The 27,726-nt window shown below is 46.5% G+C and overlaps 2 protein-coding genes across 5 annotated transcripts; one reads left to right on the top strand and one right to left on the bottom strand.

The window, feature by feature from the left end:
• The first annotated feature begins 145 nt into the window (after positions 1-145).
• Positions 146-27,655, top strand: si:ch211-195b15.7 (synembryn-A). Of its 4 annotated transcripts, XM_067416585.1 has the most exons (15): positions 146-274; positions 16,192-16,244; positions 16,364-16,454; positions 16,773-16,820; positions 17,063-17,080; positions 17,626-17,718; positions 19,522-20,141; positions 20,251-20,386; positions 20,850-21,038; positions 24,536-24,630; positions 24,720-24,870; positions 25,345-25,440; positions 25,577-25,724; positions 26,446-26,716; positions 26,845-27,655. In XM_067416585.1, exons 3-15 carry the CDS (start codon positions 16,365-16,367, stop codon positions 26,984-26,986), a joined length of 2,097 nt encoding a protein of 698 aa, XP_067272686.1. In that variant the 5' UTR covers positions 146-274; positions 16,192-16,244; position 16,364; the 3' UTR covers positions 26,987-27,655. The 4 variants fall into 4 exon arrangements, with proteins under 4 accessions (XP_067272686.1, XP_067272687.1, XP_067272685.1 ...); XM_067416586.1 differs by lacking the exon at positions 16,192-16,244 and having other exon boundaries at positions 149-274; XM_067416584.1 differs by lacking the exon at positions 146-274 and having other exon boundaries at positions 16,103-16,244.
• On the bottom strand, positions 871-4,412 carry LOC137040805 (uncharacterized). Its single transcript, XM_067416578.1, has one exon. The coding sequence runs from the start codon at positions 4,410-4,412 to the stop codon at positions 2,172-2,174; it is 2,241 nt and encodes a 746-aa protein (XP_067272679.1). The 3' UTR covers positions 871-2,171.
• Positions 27,656-27,726: the final 71 nt, after the last annotated feature.

Below are 27,726 nucleotides of genomic sequence, written 5' to 3'. Positions count from 1 at the left end.
TCATATCTCCGAAAAGTCTTTAGTTTTATCATATTTATAAAAGAAATATGGGCTGTACCGAGTCTTTCCAGAAAAAACCGAGCGCCTGGAGGCGTATCGTGTGGGCGGAGCTAAAGAATGACGAATGTGCACAAAGCGGTGATGTCCTCAAGCGTGGAGAAACTATGGGAGAAACCCATCGCTATCTCAACTAATACAGATGATCCACAATCAAATCTGAGGCTGAAATAAATTGAACAGGAGAAACGGCAACATCAGGATGTCCGTCTCTGTGGTATGTACTGTATTTAGGGGCCTTTGTGTGTCTTTACGCACAGTTTATGAGGACATGATTCGGTTTATGGACTATTGTATGTGACTAGACCTTAGGTAGCAAGCAAAACAGTTTTGCACGTCAGAGTCAGACTAGTGTTATACAGAACAACAATGGAGTAACCGTTAGCGCATTTGAATGACGAAGCACGCGATCGTATCGTTTACTGATGTTTACTCATGCGACGGTAGCCAATAGCAGAGACATTTGAAGTTGATTTACTCACCGGCTGCTTCCAAAGCAGGACCGAACCTTTATCGCTGGGACCGCTCTGTCAAAAACACACTTCTTTGGTATGATTTGGTGAAGTCCTGTGACAGCAGTGACCGTGGAAATCAATAGGTTACTATCGTAACCCCGGTTCTCTGAAACATCGAGTGGAGAGATCCACCTATGGGAAGGGCATCCGTACCTGACCTCTGCAGAAGCATCCAATTGCACCAAGTCTGACAAGACAGGCAGGAGCGCGCAGCCAATGCGCAGTAAGGCCCCACCCCTTACCTGCGGGCATAAATAGGCTGCATACGCTACTGTCCATCAGTAAGTATATTCGCTTCTCGTGCGGCAAGCGGGGCAACGCTGGTGGATCTCTCCACTCGATGTTTCAGAGAACCGGGGTTACGATAGTAACCTATTGTTCTCTTTCATCATCTCGTTTCGAGATCCACCTATGGGAGAGACATGGACAGCTCCCCGATTGCCCAATACACTCACAGTGAGGTCCTGTTAGCCAGAAAAAGACGGTCACCCCGAGGGGCGGTGCACGACGCGTCTCATAATCATGAACTCGCCACACCGACGCAACCGCGTAACTGCGGTGTGAAGCAGGACATGAAACATATGTGTGGCACACATAAAAGCAGGCAGGGTCAGGAAGACCCCACCTCCAAGACCGAATGTGCTACTGAGGTTCTGGTGACATCCAGCCTGTAGTAACGCACAAACGTATGGGGAGAAGCCCAATTGGCAGCAGAACAGATATTCTGCAGTGGTACTCCCCTAAACAGAGCCCAAGAGGCGGCCAAGCCCGAGCTCTGATGTTGCCTGGGGGTTGCACTCCCTTTGATTCATATGCCAAGATTATAGCGTCCACAAGCCAATGTGAGAGGCGTTGTTTAGACAGGGGATCCCCTTTAGGGGAAGGAACCCATGAAACAAAGAGTTAGTCACTCTTACGAAACACGCTGGTCCTAGACACATACGTTTGTAGCGTACGGACTGGACACAGGGCATTTAGCCTCTGATCCTCCGCGGAGGAAAAAGGTCGGAGGGTGAAAAGCGGATAGCTCCAACACCTCCGATGTGAACGCATGAAGACTGGATTAGGCTTGAGAAAAACCTTACCTCCACCCAGAGAGAAATTGATGCACGAGGGGTAGACCGAGAGTGCATGTAACTCACTGACACGTTTGGCTGACGCCAAGGCCAAGAGCAAGGCTGTTTTGAAGGACAGCAACTTAAGGGGAATATTCCCCAGAGGCTCAAAAGGAAATTGAGACAGAGCTTCCAGCACCATGGAGAGGTCCCATTCAGGGATCGTTCTCCTAATGACTGGCAACGAGCGACGGGCGCCCTTCATAAGTCTGCGGATTAGAGAATGCTGCCCAACCATTGAGCCCTCAAAACCCACATAACAAGCAGAGATAGCTGCCAGATAGACCTTTATATTGGAAAAAGGACCTGTCCTTATCCATAAGGTCTTGGAGAAAACACAAAATATCAGAGACTGAGCACTGATATGACGTGAGACCCCGCCCATCACACCACTCATCGAACACCTGCCACTTACAGCCATACAAGGACCGTGTAGAAACGGCCCTGGCATTCTGTATAGTAGCAACCACGCGCGGGGGAAACCCTAACGCGCTAAGGATCGTCCTTTCACGGGCCAAGCCCAGAGAGCTACCCTGTTCGGGTGTGGGTGATAAATCTCCCCGTTCGCTTGAGACAATAGGTCTGTGCGGAGGGGGAGGCGCCACGGCTGGGCATATAACAGAGGGATTATCTCTGCCAGCCACGGCGCTTTGGGCCACCTGGGTGCTATCAGGATGAGAGAAAAGCCCCCCTCTCTCACCCTGGCCAGTGTGGGAATTATCAGGCACAGGGGAGGAAAGGCGTACAGCAGCACTCTGGGCCACGGGTGGGCCAGTGCGTCCACCCCGAGGGGCGCGTCCAAGTCCTTTAGCGAGAAGAACATAGGACAATGGCTGTTTTCGCGCGAGGCGAATATGTCTACGGACGCCCGTCCGAATCTCATCCAAATCATGTCTACTATCTGAGGGTGGAGGCGCCAATCTCCGAAGAGCGGGTTCCCCCTTGATAGAAGATCTGCGCCTCTGTTCAGAATTCCTGGAACATGAGTAGCGCGTAACGACAGGAAAAATCGCCTGCTCCATACCAAAAGCTTGTAAGCTAGGGCATGAAGCTTCGGCGAGCGCACGCCACCTTGACGGTTGATATAAGCCACTGCCGTGGTATTGTCACAGCGTACGAGCACATGATGTCCCTGCAGACGAGGCAGAAAATAATTCAGAGCCTTCCAAACGGTCAGAAGCTCTAAATAATTTATGTGCTCTGAACGTAGTTTGCTCGGCCACAAACCGTTCACAGTTCTGCCCTCCTGGGTAGCACCCCAGCCTGTTAAGGACGCGTCCGTCGTCACGACTTTCCGCAGCATGACAGTCCCCAGAGGGGTACCCTGTGCGTAAAAGTCCGCGCTCTTCCAGTGGCGCAGAGCTGCAGCGCAGGTGCGCGTCACTGTTACAGAGCGGCAAAGATCGTGTAACGGGCTGAGATGAAGTGACAAAACCCATTTCATGAACGCCCTCATTTTCAGGAGTCCTAGTGGCAAAACCTGGATAGATGAAGCCATAAGACCCTGTAGCCTGAGACATGTGCGATATCGCACCCTCGCCCCCTCTCTGAACTGCGACAGACAGTTCGTCAGAGAGAGAACGCGCTCTTGAGAGAGACGCGCTCGCATGGAGACTGAGTTCAGCTCCATGCCCAGGAAGATCACCTTCTGGCTGGGTGTAAAATTGCTTTTGTTCACATTTACCCTGAAGCCCAGGGATGTGATGTGCGCGAGCACACGGGAGGTGTCCTGCAACACCTTTTCCCTCGAATCGGCTATGATGAGCCAATCGTCTATGTATGTCAAGATCCGTAGGCCAGACATTCTTAGGGGGGTCAAGCCGGCTTCCGCACACAGACAGAAGCAGCGAGGGCTTAGACTCATTCCGAATGGCAGGACCGTGAATTCGTAACAATTGCCCTGATAGGCGAAACGAAGAAACTTCCTGTGTGGTGGGTAAATGCTTATGTGGAAAAAAGCATCCTTCAGATCGACCGATGTGAACCAGTCGTTCCGTTTAATGGCGCGGGCGAGCGAACCATAGGTTAACATTCTGAAATTGTATTTCCTCAAATGTTTGTTCAACACCCTGAGGTCCAGAATTGGACGAAGGGAACCGTCCTTCTTTGGGACCAGGAAATAACGAGAATAAAAACCCTGGTTTATCAGATTGTGGGGTACCACCTGAATCGCACCTTTGCTCAGCAGAGAGGAGATTTCCTCCTTCAGAACGTGCGCCGTGCTTTCCTCAGTGTGAGAAAAAAGAACGCTGCTGAAACGTGGGGGTTTCATTGCAAACTGCAGACGATAGCCCTGCGATATTGTACGCAACACCCATTCGGGTGGTTCTGCAGTTCGCCAAGCCGGCACACGGCTAGCGAGCGAGCCCACTCGCGCCGTGCTGGCTTCGTTGCCCAGCTGGCTCATTTGTGAAGCAATGGCGCCCTCCAGTGGAGAAACTGGGGACGGCATGCGTGAGTTCAGAGAGCTATCCACTCCCTGCAGAGAAAACATTCCCTGCAGAGAGAGGGTATCTCTCTGTAACGAATTCATTTGATTCGTTGGATTTAATGTGTTTTTTGTGATTTTTTGTGTGTTTTGTTTTTGGGAAAAAACTGGGGCCGAAGCCTTTATTAACTGGGTGAGGTGAACACAATGAGTGCGGTGTGGTGACACTGCTTGGGCACATTTCCTCACAACAGACCCCCTGAACGGGGGGGAACACACATCATCCACTGAACACATGGGCTGGGCAGCCACGGGAGGGGGGCACCCCTCAGAAGAGACCCTCTGTCTTTTGGACAGGGGTTCTGGGCAGGAAGAGGGTCCAGAGAGCTCGTCGCTCGCGAACGTAGACCGCAATCCCCCATCGGCCAAACATCAGGCCGGCCGCTTGCGTTTGGAGTCGGTGGGGTTAGAGCTCGGGGGTTTTCCCGCAGCGGCAGGAGGTGGTTTCCCCCAGGGCTTAGCAGAGGGTGGGTTGCTCTGCCGTGGTGTGGGCTTGTTGTGGGGCCTTCCTTTGCCTTGCTGAAAGCCACGTCCCGGGGCCGGGGGGTTAGGCAAACGCGCAGGGGGAGCCTGGCGTGGGGCGGCCTTCCTAGGAAGGCACAGCTTGAAGGCCTCGTCCTCCTTCTTCTTGTCGTCACACCGTTGTTGCATCAGTGCGACGGCGGGGCCAAAGAGAGCCCGGCCGGGCTCTACCGGGGCGCCCGCGACGCGTCTCTTCTCACTATCCGGGAGGCCCGAGAGGTTGAGCCAGAGCGCGCGTTCTCCCACTACTGAGAGCGCCATAGAACGCCCGCAGGCTTGGACGGCCTGACGAGCGTTACGGAGGACGAGATCATTGACCGTGATAATCTCCTTCCATAGCGCCGGCGAAGGAGATCCCTTGTCCAGCTGCTGGCCCAGGTCGTCCAGAATCTCCGCCTGGTAGGCGGAGAGGAGGGATGAGACGTTAAGGGCCCTCACAGCCAAGGCCGAGGATTTATAAGCGGCCTGGTGCACCGACGCAGAAAAACGGTCCATCTTGTTAGGAAGGGCCGGCTTAGGAGGGGCGAGGAGCCCTCCTTGGACTGGGTTGAGGTGCCTAGCGATGGAGGGTTCGATAGCAGGCGGTTCGCCCATACCGAGAGCCGCCATATCCTTAACCTCCAGACCCGCGAGACCGTGTTTGAAGTCGAGCGGGTCACTCCAGTAGTGCCTCATGTGCTTCGCGCACGCTGGGAGGACGGGAAAAAGTTGTTTCCTGGGGCCAGGGGGAGCTCCCAGTACTTTCCCGTCATAAATATCCCTCTCCTGGTCGGTGGCGCTCTGTGGAGCCGGCCACTCGATGTTGAGACGAGCGGCCGCTCGCTCACACACGTCCAGGAGGATGGACTGAGGCAAGGCCGCGGGGGCGCTGGCCTGGGGAAAACCAGAGGGCGGGATGGCCTCCTCGTCCTCTGAGACCCCGAGAAGGCCCGCATCGTCCTCGTCACCGGACCCGGCCGGATCGTCGGCGAGCGGGGGGTTGCCCGCGAAGATGTCCTCTTCGGGGAACTCGGGATTGGGCTGGTCAGCCCAGATAAGAACAGTCGCGTCCCGGGGGGTCCCGGGCAGCGCGCTGTCGTCACCGTGTCCCACATCGGAGTCTGAGCAGTCAAGCTCGCCGCACTGGGTAGCGGCAACTTTAAGGCGGCGTCGCAGGAGTTTTTTAGGCAGCACTAGGCAGTGACTGCAGTTCTCCGGGTTCTCTAAGGCCTCCTGCGCGTGCTTGAGGCCCAAGCAAACCACGCAAAATTGGTGAAGGTCCTTAGCGGCGATAAGCGCGCCACACGCGGCCGGGCAGGCCCGTGATGAGCTAACGTTACCGCCGGAAGAAGCAGCGATAGAAAGCGACATACCGGCGAAAAACTGAGAGAAATCCGTGGCGACAGCCGTGGAACCGGGAGACGAGTGCGAGCGTGGGCGGCTCCGATAGCAGACACAGCGAACTGGTAGAAGTACAAACTGTCACGCCTGGCGGAGGCTGATCTGGCGATATTTCCTCCTGTAGACAAAGGTGACCAGCGCAAATCCAACCGAACTGTGTCAGTGCAGAGATCGCGAGAAGCGAATGTCAACTGATGGACAGTAGCGTATGCAGCCTATTTATGCCCGCAGGTAAGGGGTGGGGCCTTACTGCGCATTGGCTGCGCGCTCCTGCCTGTCTTGTCAGACTTGGTGCAATTGGATGCTTCTGCAGAGGTCAGGTACGGATGCCCTTCCCATAGGTGGATCTCGAAACGAGATGATGAAAGAGAACCACTTTGCGACGCGACTGAAGCGATGCCTTGAAGCTTCCCGTCATTTCTGCGTTCAAATCGGTTCAAATGCAGCGCTGCCTTCCCGGAATGCTGTGCTGAAGCGTTGAAGTCGCTCGACGTCACCCATAGGAATAAAGTGGAGCGCGGTGCGTCATAAGTGTTCACGGACGACTGGATCTGCACCTGAGAGACTGTTTATGGCGTGCATTTCCTCTCTCTCCCTCTAGTTACGCGCGCACACCCTACCGGGAGAAGAGCCCGTACAGACCTTCCGATCTATTTAACGTCAAGTAGACCCATACTCGAAAAAAACTCGCCGAAACTTGTGAGAAACCGGAAGGAGTATTTTTAACACAGAAATACTCCATCAAACGTCCAACATTAGTTTTTGAAACTTTGTCTATGTTTAGGATGGGAATCCAAGTCTTTAAATGTGTAAAAAGCTCAGTATGCATGAAACAGCATTTCACCCCCCCCCCCCCCCTTTAATATCAAAGCTGAATATTTTTGGAAGTTTTAGTTTTTAGTTTTAGCTATTTTAGGGGGATATCTGTGACTGTGTGTGCAGGTGACTATTACTGTGCATAATTATTAGGTAACTTAACAAAAAACAAATGTATACCCATTTCAATTATTTATTTTTATCAGTGAAACCAATAACATCCCAACATTCACAAATATACATTTCTAACATTCAAAAACCAAACAAAAACAAATCAGTGACCAATATAGCCACCTTTCTTTGCAAGGACACTCAAAAGCCTGCCATCCATGGATTCTGTCAGTGTTTTGATCTGTTCACCATCAACATTGCGTGCAGCAGCCACCACAGCCTCCCAGACACTGTTCAGAGAGGTGTACTGTTTTCCCTCCTTGTAAATCGCACATTTGATAATGGACCACAGGTTCTCAATGGGGTTCAGATCAGGTGAACAAGGAGGCCATATCATTAGATTTTCTTCTTTTATACCCTTTCTTGCCAGCCACGCTGTTGAGTACTTGGACGCGTGTGATGGAGCATTGTCCTGCATGAAAATCATGTTTTTCTTGAAGGATGCAGACTTCTTCCTGTACCACTGCTTGAAGAAGGTGTCTTCCAGAAACTGGCAGTAGGACTGGGAGTTGAGCTTGACTCCATCCTCAACCCGAAAAGGCCCCACAAGCTCATCTTTGATGATACCAGCCCAAACCAGTACTCCACCTCCACCTTGCTGGTGTCTGAGTCGGACTGGAGCTCTCTGCCCTTAACCAATCCAGCCACGGGCCCATCAAGACTCACTCTCATTTCATCAGTCCATAAAACCTTAGAAAAATCAGTCTTGAGATATTTCTTGGCCCAGTCTTGACGTTTCAGCTTGTGTGTCTTGTTCAGTGGTGGTCGAATTTCTGCCTTTCTTACCTTGGCCATGTCTCTGAGTATTGCACACCTTGTGCTTTTGGGCACTCCAGTGATGTTGCAGCTCTGAAATATGGCCAAACTGGTGGCAAGTGGCATCTTGGCAGCTGCACGCTTGACTTTTCTCAGTTCACGGGCAGTTATTTTGCGCCTTGGTTTTTCCACACGCTTCTTGCGACCCTGTTGACTATTTTGAATGAAACGCTTGATTGTTCGATGATCATGCTTCAGAAGCTTGGCTATTTTAAGACTGCTGCATCCCTCTGCAATATATCTCACTAGTTTTGACTTTTCTGAGCCTGCATGTCAAGTCCTTCTTTTGACCCATTTTGCCAAAGGAAAGGAAGTTGCCTAATAATTATGCACACCTGACATAGGGTGTTGATGTCATTAGACCACACCCCTTCTCATTACAGAGATGCACATCACCTAATATGCTTAATTGGTAGTAGGCTTTCCAGCCTATACAGCTTGGAGTAAGACAACATGCATAACAAGGATGATGTGGTCAAAATACTCATTTGCCTAATAATTCTGCACTCCCTGTATACTTATTAAATTGTATATAAAAAAACTTTTGACACAACAATTTGTAGGCTATTGTTATCATTGTCCCAGCTAGGACCTTTTACCTTTTTTGGCTTGGCACATGCTTTCATCTGAAGCGAATTACATTTTGTATCAGTTAATGCATTTTCAGGGTATCAACCCCATTTCCTTGGTGTTGATATTGCCAGGATTTTACTATTTGAAATTCAATACAAATACAAAATTACAATAACAGTAATTCTCCAGGTCATAGTAAGCCACCGTAGAAATGGCAGCACTGCTCTACAATGCATCTCTTTGCTACACTGCTTCTGGCAGTGCCTCTCTCTCGCCACTCTGAGCAGCCACTGCAGTCTGCCGCAGGAAGGGGGCGCTGTTCCCCATCATGATGCTTGTTGAAAGACAGACAGTTAGGATTCTAATATTTTAATAATTAATAATAATAGCCTATATGATAAATGTATACTATTCATTTCAAACTGTAGTCTATTTGTGACTTAAATGGATAGTTTAGTTAAAAATTAACATTATGTACTCACCCTCTTGTCATTCCAAACATGACCTATTCTTTCTTCTTTGAAACATGAACATGTGTTTTTTTTTGCTTGTTTTGTTTTGCATATAATGGAAGTCAATGTGCAGTTTGGGCAATTGTGTACAGAAGAAAGATATTTAAATGAATAAATGAATGAGGCATTTATATATAGCAATTTCATATGTACTACTGTACACCCAAAGTGCTTTACACTCATGACATTGGTCTCTCCTCAACCACCACCTGTGGGCATCCACTTTGAGGCAGCCACAGTACAACAGCACCAATGTGCTGACCACATACCAGTAATAATATGTGGAGAGGAGAGAGTGATAGAGCCAATTCAGGGAATGGGGATTATTAGGAGGCCATGATTGGTAAGGGCCAATCAAGGGAATTTGGCCAGGACACCGGGATTACACCCCTACTCTTTACGAGAAGTGCCTTGGGATTTTTAATGACCACAGAGAATCAGGACCTCGGTTTAACGTTTCATCTGAAGGACAGTGCTCTTTGACAGTACAGTGTCCCCATCACTATACTGGGGTGTTACACAGACCACAGGGTGAGTGCCCCCTGCTGGCCTCACTAACACCTCTACCAGCAGCAGTTTTCCCACTGGTAGTCACCCTTAAGTCACCCTCTTGTATTACCTATGTCATGTTATTATACACATTTGTGTCCTGATATGTCACAAAAACAGGCACACACAATTTCTCTCTCTCTCTCTCTCTCTCTCTCTCTCTCTCTCTCTCTCTCTCTCTCTCTCTCTCTCTCTCTCTCTCTCTCTCTCTCTCTCTCTCTCTCTCTCTCTCTCTCTCTCTCTCTCTCCCCCTCCCTCCCTCACACACACACACACACACACAGACGTTTTTTTGTTTTGTTTTTTTTTCACGGCCATGCCCACTCGTTCCCCATCACCATCATTCTGAACACCTGGGCACTATCACCAGTCACCACTATTTAAACCCGGCTCACCTTCTCTTCCATTGTCTGGTCTCACACCGAACCCATCACTTACTACCTGTCCTGTCTGGAAGCCTTCATCTGTATTCCCTCTTCGTCTTCATCATCATCATCATTGTCTTCGTCTTCACCTTGATCGTCTTCATCTTCATCGTCCTTCGTCTGAGTGTCACCATCCCATTAAGTATCACCTGTGTCTGTAACCTCTGTTAATAAACCTTGCACTTGCACTAATCCATCTGTGTCCTCATCTGTGTCTGACAGAAGACCAGACCAAATGCAGAGCTCTTCGGACACAGGCGGGGACCGCACCGCAGACCACTTCACCACGCTGGTTCACGCAGTACGGTCGTCACTGGTTCACGACACTCCCTCCACCGCTACCTATGTTAGCATATCATTACCTGCACCACCGGCACCCACTACTTCATCAGCTGCCTGCGTAAGCCCAATGGCCCGACCAGCGACCTACAGTGGCGCGGCGGAGGATTGCAGCGGGTTTCTCTTTCAATGTTCCTTGTATATGGAAGCAAATTCCCATCTGTTTCACAGCGAGAGAGACCGTGTGGCATTTATCATCTCATTACTCTAAGGCCGAGCCCCTCAGTGGGCACAGTCGTTATGGGAAACAAATGCCCCCATCATCGGCTCCGCCACAGCCTTCTGCACTCGACTAAAAGAGGTATTTGGTCAACAAACTGCCAAATTATCTGTCCATCATCAACTGTTTTCTATTAGCCAAGTCAAACTAGAGACAACAAGTTCTTATGCACTGCGTTTCCACACGCTGGCCTGTATGAGCGGATTGAATGAATCAGCCCTCGTCACCACCTTCTGCCGCGGCCTTCTCGCTGAAATCAAGCAACTCATAGTGGTCTACGATGACGCCATGGGCTTGAAAGCCCTCATCCAGAAAACCATCTGCGTGTCTCAACGGTTATCTGCCTATGGCTTCTCCTCACCCGCTGCTGATCCTCCGCCTGCTCAAACATCTGTCGCACCTCCAGCACCTGAACCCATGCAGATTGACTCATACCATCTAACCACCACCGAACGCCAATGCAGGATCTCACTACATCTGTGCCTGTATTGTGGGGGAGATGGACATGGCATGACGACCTGCCCCGTGTGACCTACTCGGCCAGCGGTGAGTACCATCCAGTTACCTACTTTAATGGCAAACCTTACTAAGTGTGGTTTTCATACAGTATTCATTTGTAATTCCCACTCATCTGTTGCAGCACAAGCCCTCATCGACTCTGGGTCTGCGGGAAACTTCATCAGTAGCAAACCCTCGAAAAGCTAACCGCCCAATGTCAACGTTGTCCCGTCGACCTCAGAATCACCACCATTCAGGGAAAACCGCTGGGCCGAGGTCGTGTCCGCCATTTCTCCCCCACACTTGCACTACATGTTGATCATCTGCATAAGGAAACCATCACATTCATGGTGCTGGAGGAGTCAACCGCGGACATCATCCTGAGACGCCCCTGGCTCATCTTGCACCAGCCGCATATCAACTGGTCCACTGGAGAGATCCTGCAATGGGGTGAGAACTGCTTTGATCGGTGTATTCATCGTCCTCGCCGAAAAGGTCCATCATCGTCGTCAGTTCCTTCATCATTACCTGTCCAGTCCACCTCAGTAGAGAGTCCCGAAACTCAAGTCAACGTGGCCATTCCCCCAGCTTACCGGGCCTTCCAGGATGTCTTCAGTAAGCGGTTGGCTACCAAACTACCACCCCATCGGCCATGGGACTGCACCATCGACCTCCTGCCTGGGGTTACTCTACCGAATATCCTTTGTCCATCCCGGAACAGAAGGCCATGGAGGAGTACGTGCACGAAGCGCTATGACAAGGGTTCATCCGTCCATCGACCTCCCCTGCCGCTTCAAGCTTTTTTTCGTGGCCAAGAAGGATGGAGGCTTCGACTACCGACACCTTAATTCTCAGACTGTCAAGTTCAGTTATCCTCTTCCTCTGGTCCCATCCGCGCTGGAACAGCTCCGTGGGGCCACCATCTTCTCCAAGCTCGATCTCAGAAGTGCCTACAACCTCATTTGCATTGGCAAGGGAGACGAGTGGAAGACAGCCTTCATCACTCCCTCAGGTCCCTATGAATATCGGGTGATGACTCACCTTCCATCTTCCAAAATTACATGAATGAGGTATTTCGTGAATTCTTAAACAAGTTTGTCATCGTTTATATCGACGATATCCTCATCTATTCTAGTGACCTGAGGGAGCATGAGGAGCATGTCCGTCAAGTCCTGCAAAAGCTCTGAGACCATCACCTTTATCTCAGGCTTGAGAAGTGCGAGTTCTACGTCTCCACTGTCCAGTTTCTTGTGTACATCAAAGACAACCACAGAGTCAAGATGGACCAGAGGAAGGTGGACACCAACACCCACTGGCCTCAGCCCACTACCATCAAAGAGCTGCAGCGTTTCCTGGGATTCGCCAACTTCTACCGCTGCTTCATAAAGAATTACAGCCTGCTCAGCTCCTCATTCACCTCTCTAATCCAGAACCGGATTAGGGTCCAAGTCTTTGTCCTGGACTCCATTGGCCGCGGAGGCCTTCCACCAGTTGAAGAACGCCTTCCAATCCGCTCCGATCCTGGTCCACCCCAATCTTCATCTTCCGTTTATCGTCGAAGTGGATGCCTCATCGACCGGGGTTGGAGGGGTTCTGTCTCAGCAGCAGGGGACACCCTCACGACTCCATCCATGTGCCTTCTTCTCCAAGAAGTTATCCCCGGTGGAGCAGAACTACGACATCGGGAACCGGGAGCTCCTGGCGATCAAGCTTGCCCTGGAGGAATGGAGACACTGGCTGGAGGGAGCAGAACACCCATTTGAAGTCATCACCAACCATCGAAACCTTGAGTACCTTCGTTGGTTGAATGCCAAATGGTTGAATCATCGTCAGGCCCGCTGGGCCCTGAATTCTTTGAACCAGATTCAATTTCAAGGTGACTTACTGTCCAGGTAACCAGAACAACCGGGCGGATGCCCTTTCTCGTCTTCACCAAGCCGACCCTGAGCCAGAGCACCTTGAAATCATTCTCCCTCCAGCCATGGTCATCAGCCCAATCCAGTGGGCACTCCATGAGCAGATCCAACAGGAGAACGCCCAACAACCTGCTCTGCCGGGAGGTCCAGAAGGGCGCCTCTACGTCCCGCCTCACCATCGCCTGCCCCTTCTGGACTTGGCTCATTCTTCACCGGGCTCTGGACACCCAGGCAGGAGAAGGACCCTCTCACTCCTTCGCCACCATTACTGGTGGCCCGCCATGCCTCGGGATGTCTCCCGATTTGTCAAGGAATGTTCAATCTGCGCCACTGCCAACACCCCTATGAGACTCCCCGAGGGCAAGCTGGTCCCTCTTCCGATCCCCGAGCGACCCTGGAGCCATCTGGGGATCAACTTCATGACCGACCTACCATCATCCCAAGGTTTCACCTGTATCCTAGTCGTTGTTGACCGATTTTTCTAAATCTTGCCACTTCAAAGGCTTACCTACCGCATTGGAAACCGATCTTCCAACATTTTGGGCTTCCGGAAGACATCGTTTCCGACCGAAGACCCCAATTCATCTTTAGAGTGTGGACCGCCTTCTTTCGTCTCCTAGGGGTATCCGTCAGCCTCTCGTCAGGTTACCATCCTCAGACCAATGGCCAGACTGAACGGAAGATCCAGGAGATCGGGAGATTCCTGAGGGTATACTGCCACCAGAATCAGGAGAGCTGGAGCCAGTATCTGCCCTGGGCCGAATATGCCCAGAATTCGCTCCAGCAGTCCACCACTGGGCTCACCCCGTTCCACCCCGTTCCCGATCATGTGTCCTCGGCTACCAACCACCGCTCTTCCCCTGGATGGTTACTGGTTCCGCCAGTGCGAGAGGGTCTGGGACTCAGCGCACGTGCAACACCAACAGGCAGTCCGGAGACACAAGCACCACGCTGACGCCAAACGCGGATCCACGCCGCGGTACCAGCCAGGCCAGAAGGTCTGGCTATCGATGAGGGACGTCCGTCTCCGACTGCCTTGCCGTAAGCTGAGTCCCAGATACATTGACCATTCACGGTAGACAGGCAGCTGAACGAACTCACCTACCATCTTCACCTTCCACCCACTTACAAAATTTCACCATCATTTCACGTATCGTTACTCAAGCCCTTCACTGAACCTGTCCCTTCACCCACAGATCCTGGTGATGGTGCTGAACCTCCTCCCCCTACCATCGACGAGGACCTATCAATCTACTGGGTGAGAGCCATCCTTGACTCGCGGCGACGGGGTTCCCGGATGGAATACCTGGTGGATAGGGAGGACTACGGTCCTGAAGAACGGAGCTGGATCTCCAGGAACGATGTGCTGGACCCCAATCTTCTCACTCAGTTTCACCAAGACCACTCTGACCGACCTGCTCTTTAGGGCCGTGGTAGACCCCGTCGCCGTCCGTCCCAGCCGTCAGGAGCCACCCGTGGAGGAGGGGGTACTGTCACACCCTCACAATCATCGGTCAGTACCACGCCCACTCGTTCCCCATCACCATCATTCTAAACACCTGGGCACCATCACCAGTCACCACTATTTAAACCCGGCTCACCTTCACTCCCATTGTCTGGTCTCGCACCTAACCCATCACTGACTACCTGTCCCGCCTAGAAGCCTTCATCTGTATTCCCTCTTCGTCTTCATCATCATCATCGTCTTCATCATCTTCACTTTCATCGTCCTTCGTCTGAGTGTCACCATCCCATTAAGTATGACCTATGTCTGTAACCTCTGTTAATAAACCTTGCACTTGCACTAATCCATCTGTGTCCTCGTCTGTGTCTGAAAATGGGGACATTCCATAGGCGTAATAGGTTTTTTACAAACCGTATTTTCTATCCCTTTACACTGCCCTACCCCTAAACCTACCCATCACAGGAAACATTCTGCATTTTCACATTCTAAAAAAAAACCCTCATCCGGTATGATTTATAAGCATTTTGAAAAGTGGGGACATGGCCAACGTCCTCATATTTCACCCTCTCCTTGTAATACATATGTCATACCCATGTAATTATACCCCCCCCCCACACACACACACACACACACAGGTTTCTTATCTTCCAAACTAAACTACCCATCACACAAAAAGTTCTGCAGTTTTAGCTGGATTTTTTTTATATATAGCCTAACTTATTAGCCTATATATAAAAAAAACTTAAAAACTATCCTCATCACGAGGGACCTCAATTTAGGTCCCCACGGGGATACTTACGGAACTTGTGGACTCTGACACGCCTGCCAGGCTGGTAGAAGAGACCCTTTTCACCACAGACAAGTAGCAGCGCTTACACAAGCTGAATCCCACAGCTTTTGATTCCCGAACACACCACTATGGGTCACCAGAGAGCTGACACACAGAGACAACAGGAGCAAGATCTCTGCATTCTCCTTCAGAAGAAACTTAACAGATCACGTAGAAAATAATCAACTCTACCTGTCTGTTTATGTGGATTGTGTCCTGTCAAGAATGGTTGTGTTTTCCCAGCCCACCAGTAGTGTGGTGTTATTTTCTCTCTTTCTTTCTGTTTTTGTCCTGCCTCTGATTCTGTTCTAATGTAGGCTTAGGCCAAGATCTGCTTTTCATGAGGGTTCATCAGTGAGCTGTATCTGAAGAGCAGCCTCAATTAATCACCTACAATCAGTGCAAATAATTACCCCTAGCAGCTTACCCTAGTCATCCCAGCCTTTCTCTCTGACCCCCACTTTGTTTAATTACCCCTATTAAGCTTTATAAACCTGTACTGCTTTCATCTCTCTCTCTCTCTCTCTCTCTCTCTCTCTCTCTCTCTCTCTCTCTCTCTCTCTCTCTCTCTCTCTCTCTCTCTCTCTCTCGCTCTCTCGCTCTGTCGCTCTCTCTCTCTCTCCCTCTCCCCAATCCTATCTTTTCCTCACTGAATGCCAGCATCAAGCTTTTTGTTTGATATATGTCTGGCCTTGACTTTCTCGCTAATTAGCACTTTTGTTCTGAGAGTATAACCATCGCAGTAACGTTAAATTATATTAACAAATAAATTACAAAACAGTAAACCGTGTAAATAGACAGGGCCAAATGCACAATCGTAGAGGCAGAAATATTTTTTATGAGCAGTGTTGTGAGTGAGTGAGAGAGGATGGGTGGGATTAGTTTAGAAAAACTCAAAGCCAAATCTATTTGAGGCCTGTCAGATTACAAACAGGAACCCATGAAGACAGACATACATAGCTACACTAAAACGTGTTGTTTGCAGGGAAACTCATCGCACAATTAAAAAACAAACCCGTTCTTTTAAAACCACAGAGGGTAAGTGCAACGAAATGAAATGCATCTCTAAACATTATATAATATTTTATCAGTACTTTTTAGAAGTACTCTTCATGTAAATGATCTTTACATTTATATTTTGGTTGATTTTGGTTAAGGATGCCTGTAGACGTGGAGAAGATCATTCAGTTTATCAAACAAGGCGACCAGGACAATGTTCAGATACATCTGGATGATTACAACGCTCAGGTAAATACAATTTCAAGCAAAATGCTGAAATGTAATTAGGTTAAATATGATAAGATTAATTCTGTGCTGAATATGATCTTAGCTGTGCTAGTCAGAAGAAGAAAAAATGTTAAAATCTTCTACTACTTCTACAACATTAGCAGTTTCCATGACAACAGAACTGGGGTAAACCTGAAGGGTGTTTCTCATTACTTATCCAGTCATTTTACAGTTTCTGTGATGCGGTGAAGTTTTAATGTATCTAGCGTTTGCAGAGCTTTTTTAAATTCTATTGTCTCTCTTATATTTCACCTTTTAATAAAGGGTTTTTATTCACAGTACTCGCAATGCTTCTTTTTTGACGTGGAAGAAAGGGAGAGAAGAAAGGTACATTTTAAAGTCTATTCTAATGTTTATCCGTCTGTCCTCAATCTGAGGACACACATGGCTTGGATTAACAAAGATAATAATGTAAATCTCTCATCCACCTTCACTTATCTTTATCCCTAACTTCACCCTCATCTCATTCTTTCAGTATGATACTCACAAACATGTTTATTAATCATGATTTTTCTCTTTTTTGCCCAATACTCATTACTCATTCTCTTATATGGATGAACTGAGAACAGCAAAGACAGCTGGATGAGGTAAATCTTTCACATGACATACAGAAAAAGAGCAGATATTTCCTGTGGATAAACAAAGAGGGAGTGAGACATCTGTGGGAAAGAAAAATGAGAGAGGTGGATAATCTGAAACTAATATACTTGCCGTCTATCTCACCCTGGGGCACCTGTACATGCCGGCTCCCACAAAGTCGGCGTCAGAAGGGCCTGTTAACTCTTTTGAGCTCATTATTTTGTTGTTACTGAGCACCAATTATTGTGCCGTGTGTCAAGAAGATAATTTATTGGTACTCATACATTCACAAAAGCCATTTAGTGCTGTTCATCATGCCTGTGCTCACAAAATAAAGCTTTTATAATCTCTCCTCTGTGCTCATGGATTCTACCCAAAGCTTTTTAGTCTTCAATGAACTTCTGTTGTTGATTTCTTAAGAAGCAGGCCAGTTTAAAACTGAATCTTGAGCTTAAAGGGCAGTCACTAAATTAATTCTCCCCCGTCACCTCTCAGTTGTTGCAAAAAAACTTGTATCTTATAAACATATTTGTGTTTGTTCTTCTCCACTCAGTTCCGTAGGAATAAAGTGAGGGAGTATGTTCCGGACTCTGACTCTGATTTTGACTCTGATGAGAATGAGGATCCAGAGCTTGTTCTGCGGAGGGTGAGTCCAGCACAACTACTTTCATACAATATGACCAAAAGTAAACCAACAACCCAGAATCACATCCACGTGTGCGTCTCAATCAGCTTCCTAGGTCGTGAATCAGTATATGATGTACAGGAATTCGGGCACTGGTAAGGACAGTAAGGACTGGCTCACAAAACATTGGGACTCTAATGACTCTATTTCTTGAACCATGACAATGCCCTCACTGTACAATTTATGAACAACAGCAGACCTGAATTATTTATGACATTTTTTTAAATGTAATTTAAATACATTATTATAAATACTTTGCTTGTTACAAAACATGCAACGTTTCAACTGTAAATAAATTACTAATGTTAGCTACATTATGTTTTTATATTATAACTGTCTAGCAATGTATATTTATGCTAAAATATAATTCAATAATAGTTTGTATTTAAAAAAACAAACATCTGTCATTATGTGTTGTAGTTGGCTCATGTGATTTAAGTTTCACACTTTAGAACTTCCCTTAAGGGAACATAGTGAGCATAGATGCTCCCTGGTTTTCACTGTGCATTGTGGGACCTTTTAGGGAGTTTTTGAACATTTCAGTGCACTAGACACTTTAACACGTAACATTTTATGATTGTTTATGTGCGTGTTAATCAAGCTCTGATCAGGAAATTGGCCACATTTATCTACAGAATATACTGATTCGTGACCTAGGAAGCTAGGGAGCTGATTGAGACGCACCCAGAGATAGCCCTTAAAATGGCCTGATCAGTGCCCGGACTACTATTGAAACACACAGTTGTCTTCCAGTTCATTTTCAGAAGTGAAGAATTGTATCCTTTCAATTGTTTTAGAATTTAAATCAAACTGGTCACACTTCACGGAAAGTTAAGTAATTTACTAAATTGTAATTGAGAAAATCTAATAAAAGTCTTTAAATTGTTCTGTCATTCTATCATCTATTTAACTTTAATCTTAAGTCTTTTAAAGGTTCTCAAAGACATTCAAACTCTACATTCAAACATTCAAAGCCTAGTTAACAAAACGTTCTTCAAAACTTTTGTCTAAATATTTTTTAGTTGAAAATGACAGTTTTAGTTTTTCTGTTCTTTACATTCAAATTATAACCTGCTTTATGGGCCAATGGCCTAATTGTAACATACCGCTCTGAGACTTTGGGTTAGAGATCCAATCTATTACATATAAAAAAGACATTTTACTCACATAAGTGTGTTGCACATTTCCTGTCGGATCCAATATAGAAGGCACAGCATTGTTTTAATCTCAATATGTCTGCAAATCCAGCTCGACCTGAGACTTGTTTACAAACGATTCCGTTGTGAAATGAAGCAAACAAGCATAGGCTACAATGTCTTCCCCATGTGAGCTGGAACTTCATTTAAAAAAAAAAAGTATCGCACATTCCTAATATTAGGATCCGAAGGAAGCTTATGCAGTGACTGTGTTCTTCCACAACCAGGAATAGCGCAATATCTTGCTGTCTTCTTTGGCATGTTTATTGCTGATGGCTAGCGCGATCTGAACAGCTCCGTGGGCGGGTTGACTTAAATACACATGCTTATTCTGTAGAGGCAGTTTTTCGCCACACGATGGCATCAAGGTGTGGCATATTCTGAGATCGATCGTTTTCTGGGCCTGGTGTCTATAAAAGCTTTTCTTTTTACTAACAAGACGTTTTCAGCTCTGAAACTTATAGGGTATTCTTATATTACCATGACCTTTTATATATCAAAAGCTCAAGGGAAAGTACATTTGTCAATTCATCACCCCTTTTGCCATTCTTTTTTCGGTCTTCTCTAGAGGCTTGCTGCAGCTCTGATCTGGTTCATTCGCATGCGGCTGCAGCCGGGTGTTTTGAGGGCATGTTTGCGAACTCTGCGAATCATCACACGGGATCGAAAGGCCTTGGAACCCTTGATCACGGACTATGCCATTCTAACTCTTGCTCATCTCGGGGGCATCTCCACCCTGCCTACCTGGTCTGAAGAAGAGGATGGTCAGTGGGGGTCCTCCCACAGTGACATCACTCCTGAGAATGAGCCAGAGACGTGCACAGAACATAAGGGCAACAATACCCAATGCCCAACATGTTACAGTGAGACAAATGATGCAGTCTGTGCTTCCACAGCCTGTGCTGAGTCTTCGGTCAGTGAAGGAGGTTTGCAATTCAACTCTTTGAATATAACATCTAACTCTAATATTGGCAGAGAAACACAAAACGACCACCATGAAGAAAGCATAAGTAAAGATGGGGTCTGTGGGGTGTTGACGAGAGGAAAGAGAGATGCCAGAGGAGAAAAGGAAGAGGAGGGGGAGGAGGGGCATGATGATGGAGAGATTTGGAGGAAAGAGGCAATAAAGGCTCTGTGCAATGTCATCTACAACAGCCCGAAAGCACAAGAGAGAGCTAGCACCCTGAAGTATAGCTCAAATTTAAGATGATACATTTGAAATATTTTAAATATAATTCAATATCGTTAGCGAAAACTCACTCTGTCTCATTCTTTTGTGCTTTGTTTTTTTCATGAGGTTTCTCCATGGCCTGTCAGAGAGACTGAAGGAGGGTATACATTCCTCACCATCTTCAAGTGGTCAATTTTATGAACTGCGGCTTCTCTTTCTCTTGACTGCTTTGAGGCCTGAACTTAGGCTAGAGCTCCGCCAGGTAACACTCGGTCATACACATATCAAATATGGAATGGATATTATTGGTGATACCCATAAAGCGGGAGTCTTCACTTTTTCAGGCCAATGGTGGGGAAAAAGCTGGAGCAGGGACTCACTGTCAAATTTTGTATAAAACTGAGTCCTAAATTTTACATTTTTTCTCAGTTGCTTTGGTACATTTCTTGGATCACAACTGAAATTTTCCTAACTACTTGTTCAACTTCCACATCATTTAATCACTTGTGGCTATTTTTGTTTAACAGATATTATTATTATTTATTTTTTAAATCATTTGAAATAAAAGAATACTTAGTGGACCCCTGCAGTATCACTGTAGGCCACCCTAAGGGTCATATTCCACTTTAAATAAAGTGTTACGAAAACAAAAACTGCCTTTTTAATTTGAGGTTCATATCCGTGGGTATTTCAGAATCTCATTCTGTGCCTTCTCTTCCTATCAGGAGCGCGGCGTGTCCATGCTGACTGCAGCTCTGGAACAGTGTTTAGAAGTGTGCTGGGGTGAAACACATGAGGTGCTGACTGACCTGACAGCACCCCCTGTGTGTAAGGAGGTGTCTCAGCGTGCCCTTGAGATTCTGAAGATCCTATTCAATATTACCTACAATGTGCACAGACAGGAAGTAGATGAGGTAAATTCTGTTCTCTTTCATAGGTTCACTCGACGCTGCGAAATGACGCATACGGGGGTATGCCCATGGGCGTGCCGATTGTCTGAAGCCCTTATAGAATCAATTCATGTGCAATTCATTGGCTGATGGCGCAGCGCTGTCCCTCTAGCTCATCACCTTTGAGCTATACTGGCACGCGCGCCATCTTCTCCCCAGATTTCTCTGCCTTCACGAGGCGGTAGCATCGCTCCCTTCGTGCGATTTATCTGACTCTTAAAAACTGGATTTAAGCATCTTTCTCCTTCACTACTTTAGCGACCATGGATAGTGGAACCTTGTTCTCCTAACTGGTGAAGTATATGATGGAGTTTCGTCATTGCCCGACCGTGCACTCGCTCTACTCGAGCGATGACCTGCATGGTAAGTGATACATTATATATTATTTTATATATTTATGTATATGGGCCTGCCCACGCGCGTGAGGCAGCTCAGGGCACTTCGAAATGCGAATATCGCTATAACTCCCACTTGAAGAGGTATTTTAAAACCGTTTGATTCCCCCGCCTTGTGCCGGGGCAGGCTAGGGCCTGGGGTTCGGATGTTTAGCTCTAGGACATCGAGTGTCGGGCTATTTTCCTTCTCTCACTCCCTCTCCCGAGCGCGCCCGCTTAGCGAAGTTTTTCCGCTTTTATGCGCGCACAAACTATTAATCCCCAGCCCGGAAGCACGTGATACCGTTTCTTTCAGCCTGGTTTACACTTTGCTTACGACACCATCTGACTCCGAGGATTTCGGGCCTGTCTCATTTGATTACGCTCTCCCGCCTGGCGGCCAGGAAAAAGCACAGCCTTTGCGGCGTACTCCGAGCTCGTCGACGTGGTTCGTGCGCGACTGAGAAGCTTGCGATCGATTGGCCTTATGTTCCCATAAATCGCAATCTTCTAAGCCCAATGAGAGATTTCTAAGTGTGCGAGTGCGTATCGCACGTTCATAAGGAAACTGTTTTTCAGCGATCCGCACAACTAGGTCTCCAGATCCTGAAAGCAGGCATTTTACACCTGCCTTCTAATGCGTTAGCCGCTCACTTCACCACCCTCGTTGGTTCTGTGGAGCGCGGTTATTCCGCCATTCCGGCGATCTAAGTCACACTGGCCTCTCATTTTCAGCTGTGTAGAGCTCTGCATAGCCAAGGATTTTGGCCTTACGGGCTACTAAGCACACCGCGCCAATAGGGCACTCGATGGCTGATCTGGTGGGCGCTTTACGCCACCTTTGGTTAAACCTCACTGAGATTTGCGACAAGGAGAAGGTTTTTCCTCCTCGACGCGCTCTATGTCTTATTGGAAAAAAGGCAGTTCATGCCTAGGAAAACTTGACTTTCTTCTAGCACCTCTCCTTCCCAGCCTAGAGAGCGCCCTCAGTTCAAAGGAGTTTCAGGAGTGCTCCCTTTGAGCCATCGGAGTCGGCTCCGGAGCGGGTTCTGACTCTTTAAAGTTGCTCTTTTATTGCCTCTAAGCGAGTGGGGGATTTGCAAGCCCTCTCTGTTAGCTAGGCTTGCTTGGGTTTTGCTCCCGACCTAGTTAGGTCTCTCTGAGACCCAGGCTGGGTTATGTGCCCAAGGTTTTGTCCACATCCTTCCGCTCGCAGGTCACCATCCTCCATTCTTTCCACCCTCCACCTTTTGCGTCCTTGGAGGATGAGAGGTTACATTTGCTTTGCCCAGTTAGTGCATTGAAGCTGTATGTTGATCGTTCGGGTGGTTGGAGAAAGTCTAACCAGTTGCTGGTGTGTTTCGGAGCCGGCGGCCGTGGGCTTGCCGCGTCGAAGCAGAGCATTTCACATTGGTGACGAAGGCTTTCTCTCTAGCTTATGAGGTGCGCAGAGTTCCTTCACCTCTGGGCATTAGAGCACACTCTTCTAGAGGTGTGGCCTCTTCTTAGGCATTCTCCAAGGGGGCTCTCTTGGAGGACATTTGCGTTGCGGCAGGATGGTCCTCACTGCACACTTTTTGTTACATTTTATAGTTTAGATCTTGACATGGCTCCAGGTTTGCATGTTCTGTCTGCTTAATCCAGCCGTTCAGGTCTACCTGACGTTTGTGTCAGATGCGGCAGCGCTTTAGCTTGGCATGTGTGGTATACTGTTCCCCATATGCATCATTTCCCAGCGTCGAGTGAACCTATGAAAGAGAACGTCTCAGGTTACTCACTTAACCTATGTTCTCTGAATAGGGAACGAGACGCTGTCAAGCTCCCCGCACTGCCGACAAGCTGTCTTGCTCGGCAGAGGAATCTGGGGAGATGGCGCGAGCGCCAGTATAGTTTAAAGGTGATGAGCTAGAGGGACGGCGCTGAGCCATCTGCCAATGAATTGGCGTGATTCTATAAGGGCTTCAGACAAAGGGCACGCCCATGGGCATACCCCCGTTTGTGTAATTTCGTAGCATCTCGTTCCCTATTCAGAAAACATAGGTTACATGAGTAACCTGAGACGTTTTCTTTGCCCCAAATAACCACATCTGGGTCATTCCAACTTTTGATCTCATTATTAACAAGATTGGCATAAAAAGCTAAGCCATTGGGATTGAGAGTTAGTTTTATTCAGCAGTGCAAATTTTAACACTACATTTTATCGAACATACAAAATTCTGTAATTTTATCAAACTGGATGGAATGAGGCAAACAAACTAATAGCAGAAAACTTTGCATAATTCATCAAATCCAGCGCTCTAACACTCGTTGATTGACTGAATCAGAAATTCCTTTCTTTATAGTAGATGGAAAAACAAATAAAAGATGTACGTTCAAATTCACACTCATAAAAGAGTAGGCAAAAAGTACACAGATGACCTACTACTTCTGGTGAGATTCTGGAGTTTGCATACAATGGACACTTTACTATCCCATGAGGATAGGGGAGAAGATTTGTGAAAGGCTGTGATGTGATGCAACTGTCAAAAGTGCAACATGGCAATGTTGTATGTCCAGATTCTGTTCATATTACACACATTCATACTATATAAAAAATACTATAAAAAAAGATGTCCCTTTCCATAGAACGATGTCACTTAAAACTGTTAAAAATGTAAAGTACATTGTACTTTGAAACGGGTGGGGAAACAAGATAAAAATAAGATATTCTTAATTTGTGACCATAATTTAACTAGATCAAAATGAGGGAATTAATTAGTACAACAACCTTGACATTAACACACAAAATAAACACAACATGGTCACAAAGAAATTCTTAATTCGAGTACAAAGAAATGTATTTCTGCATGTCATGTATGGAGCTCCACATGGAAGATGTTAAGAACACAGGATTTTTTTATGTCTATATATTTGAAATAAAATAAAAATAAAAAATGTATTCCTCCCTGTTCACTTATTTGTAATATTTTACTAATAAAAAAAAATTATATGTTAGTAATTTTCTCCAACCTAATAAGAAATATATGATAAGGGCAATTTTCAAATGTAGGCCTGCACCATAACTGGTTCTCCTTCTCCTTTCCATAGGAGACTGCAGCTTCGTATCGTCACCTAGCTGCAGTCCTGCGTCACTGTCTGCTCGTGAACTGTGAGGGAGAGGAAAGAAAAGAGGAGCTGCAAGGGTGAGAGTGAGAATCAAACCAATGTGATGAAGTCTTGAGAGTTCTCATCCTATTGATCTCTATAACTATTTTATGCTGAATGCCCACAGACACACAGTAAATGTGCTCTCAGCGCTCCCTCTGCAATGCCTGGATGTTCTGCTATCCGTTCGCCTATCTGAAGGTTCAAAGGAGTCCAGTGGAGTCAACATGGACTGTGTCCACACTTTGCTGCTCTTTATGGAGAAGAGACTGGACAGAGTGAGAAAGAGCACTCTGAACTGTATAATGTTTCTGTAAATCAAAAACATGGCACTTGTAATGTAAAGGTTAGCGTTTTCCATTGAATGCATAGACTGGGGTTCCAGTTCCAGAACATGCAAAATATCGGTTAAAGGGATAGCTCACCAACAAATTGAAATGATGTCATCATTTATTCACCCCTATATTGTTCCAAACCTATGATGTTTTGTTCTATGGAACATCAAAAGGAAGATATTTTGAGAAATCTTTTTTATCCATACAATGAAAGTCAATGTTAACTAAAAGGGTTTGGCTACCAACATTCTTCAAAGTATCTTCTTTTGAGTTCCATAGACGAGAGAAATTCATACAGGTTAGGAACAAGATGAGACTAATGAAGACTATCCCTTGGTTTATCTGGAGACAAAACATTTAGCATTAGTACAATTTATTTTATGATAAATTTTACATCTTCAAATGTGAATTACACAGGGCCATAAGCTGAAGGAAAAGTTGACTCCAGTCTTAAACCTGTTGACGGAGAGCAGCAAAGCACACAGGGAAACTAGGCACTATCTCAGACAGCAGGTACAAAATTCACCTCCAAATTATTTTCTTAAAAACATTTCACCATTTAAAAATATCCTACATTAAGGATGGCACAACATATACTTATTATTCTCATGGCTATCTTTCAGTAGTCTAATCCTGTGCTATTTTTAAGCAGATCCTGCCTCCTCTGAGAGACGTTGAGCTGAGGCCTGAACAGGGGAACACACTGAGGAGCAGACTAGTGCGACTAATGACCCATGTTGACACTGATATCAAACACTGTGCAGCTGAGCTTCTTTTTGTGCTTTGTAAAGAAAATGGTACATAAATGCATCTTCTGAACCATGTAAAGTGCATTTACATCTATACTTGATATATATCATGGTACTGAATGACTATCATAATCATGTATTATGGTATGAACATACTATAATATGGCTGTTGCACTTATGACATATTTGAGGCCAACAGTGCAACATGTTCCTGGATCAATATTCCAATCAACCAATCAGATTTAAGGGGCATGTTTACAGTTTATGTCAAGTTTAAGCTTACAACCAGGGTTAGGTGCTGCGACATCACGTATCATCTTTCCCCGATTAGTGATAACTTATGGGAGGGTTAAGTTTAGGGGTAGGGATATTTCCTGACAGGAATGTTGTTCCAGGAATATGTTCACCAAGGAACCGTGTAACTCAGAACATGCGCAACATGTTCCTGGATCAACAATCAGGACGTGTCTGCATGGTTCCCTCAAGAAAAAGCCAATTGGATTTTTTCCCATTAGCTTTTAGATTAGTGTGATTCTTACACTTTTTGTTCATCATGATAACCTTCACAAATGAACACAACTTAAAAAAATATCTTGAGCTTGAGTTAACCACAGGCATGTAAGCCTCTCTAAGACCCATTGACTTCGGGATAGTGGAACCGGAAGTGATAAAAATATATGTTTTGGCTTACACAAATATCGTCATCCTTGCACTCTTACATTTAAATGATTGCTGTGTGTATGATATTCATGAACTGTTTCTCTCTCAGTGAGCAGGTTTGTGAAGTACACTGGTTACGGTAATGCAGCAGGGCTGCTGGCTGCACGGGGTCTTTTAAATGGCCGTGGCACTTCTCCTCAACTGCAGTACTCCAGTGACTCTGACTCAGACACAGAGGAGTACAGACAGGTCAAGGACAGGATTAACCCTGTGACGGGTCGGGTGGAGGAGGAACAGCCTGATCCAATGGAAGGGATGACTGAAGAAGAGAAAGAGACAGAGGCACTCAAACTCATAAATATGTTCAACAGGCTGTCACGGTATGTGTGTGTTGAGAGATTCCACCATAAAAATCATCACAAATTTTTTTCAAAGCTGTTTAGTGGATATAGTCCCAAATGCAGTTTTTTTTACTCCACCATGTGTGTCCTCTACCACACCCGTTCAGGGACAGGATAATTCAACCTGTGGGAGTGACCACGGAGGGCAAACTGGCGCCACTCTGTGGCCAGACAAGGCACAGCGCCGTGCAGGAGGAGGATGAAGAAGAAGAAGAAGAGGAGGAAGATGATAGTGAGACAGAGCAGTAATGGAGCTGATGATTAATGAGATGAGAGACAGGTGCAAGATATTTTATACTAACGACTGATATAGATATAAAATAATAGTGTAACTAAAAATTCAATAACTTTTTATAATAAAGAAAAGTTATTTGTTAATTTAATCAGTTTTTGTAATCAAAGGACATAAAAGAAAATGATATTGAGACAGCAAAAAAGAATACATGATGTGTAAAGAGAAGAATAAGAGGAAGACAAAAATATTTTACAATAGTGTGCACAAAATAGCAGAGAACATAATTTCTATGTAATAACTCTTGTGAGTGATGATATGCGCTAGAAACAGTAAAATAGGAAAGCTGTAAGGCAAAGGAGAAAGAAAGAGACAAAGAGAGACAGCCATCACACCAAAGACAGACAAACACTCCTGGAAAATGCTGCTGCTGTTGCCATGGTTATGTTACCATGGTAACAACAGGAAATGCAGTTCTATGGCTGGATCAAGAGTGGAATGTTTACCTTGAAGAGAAGCGCTGAGGCCGGATCTAACCCTCTATATGCTGCCACCGGGAACACTGAATAACGATAATGGAGTTATTTAAATCCTCAGAGCAATGTTTTCATTTACAGAATTAGTCAGCACTGGCAACTTTGAATCTAATAATTTTTAGAGCAGATTGGTTGTATGTACTGCTTGATTTCCAATGTATTTGCCCATCTCATTCCCACTAATGCAAAATACCAACTCGTATTTTAGGAACAAAATTATG

The sequence above is a fragment of the Pseudorasbora parva genome, chromosome 2, assembly GCF_024679245.1.
Source record: "Pseudorasbora parva isolate DD20220531a chromosome 2, ASM2467924v1, whole genome shotgun sequence".
Lineage (NCBI taxonomy): Eukaryota > Metazoa > Chordata > Actinopteri > Cypriniformes > Gobionidae > Pseudorasbora > Pseudorasbora parva.
The sequence above is the reverse complement of the archived record's forward strand: the minus strand, read 5'-3'. Positions and strand labels throughout refer to the sequence as shown.

Coding starts and splice junctions, on each gene's coding strand:
- si:ch211-195b15.7 (XM_067416585.1), top strand. CDS start 16,365: ATGCCTGTAGACGTGGAGAAGATCATTCAGTTTATCAAACAAGGCGAC. Junction 20,387..20,849: donor TTAGGCTAGAGCTCCGCCAG/GTAACACTCGGT, acceptor TCTTCCTATCAG/GAGCGCGGCGTGTCCATGCT. Junction 25,725..26,445: donor TGTGCTTTGTAAAGAAAATG/GTACATAAATGC, acceptor TTTCTCTCTCAG/TGAGCAGGTTTGTGAAGTAC.
- LOC137040805 (XM_067416578.1), bottom strand. CDS start 4,412: ATGTGTTCAGTGGATGATGTGTGTTCCCCCCCGTTCAGGGGGTCTGTT.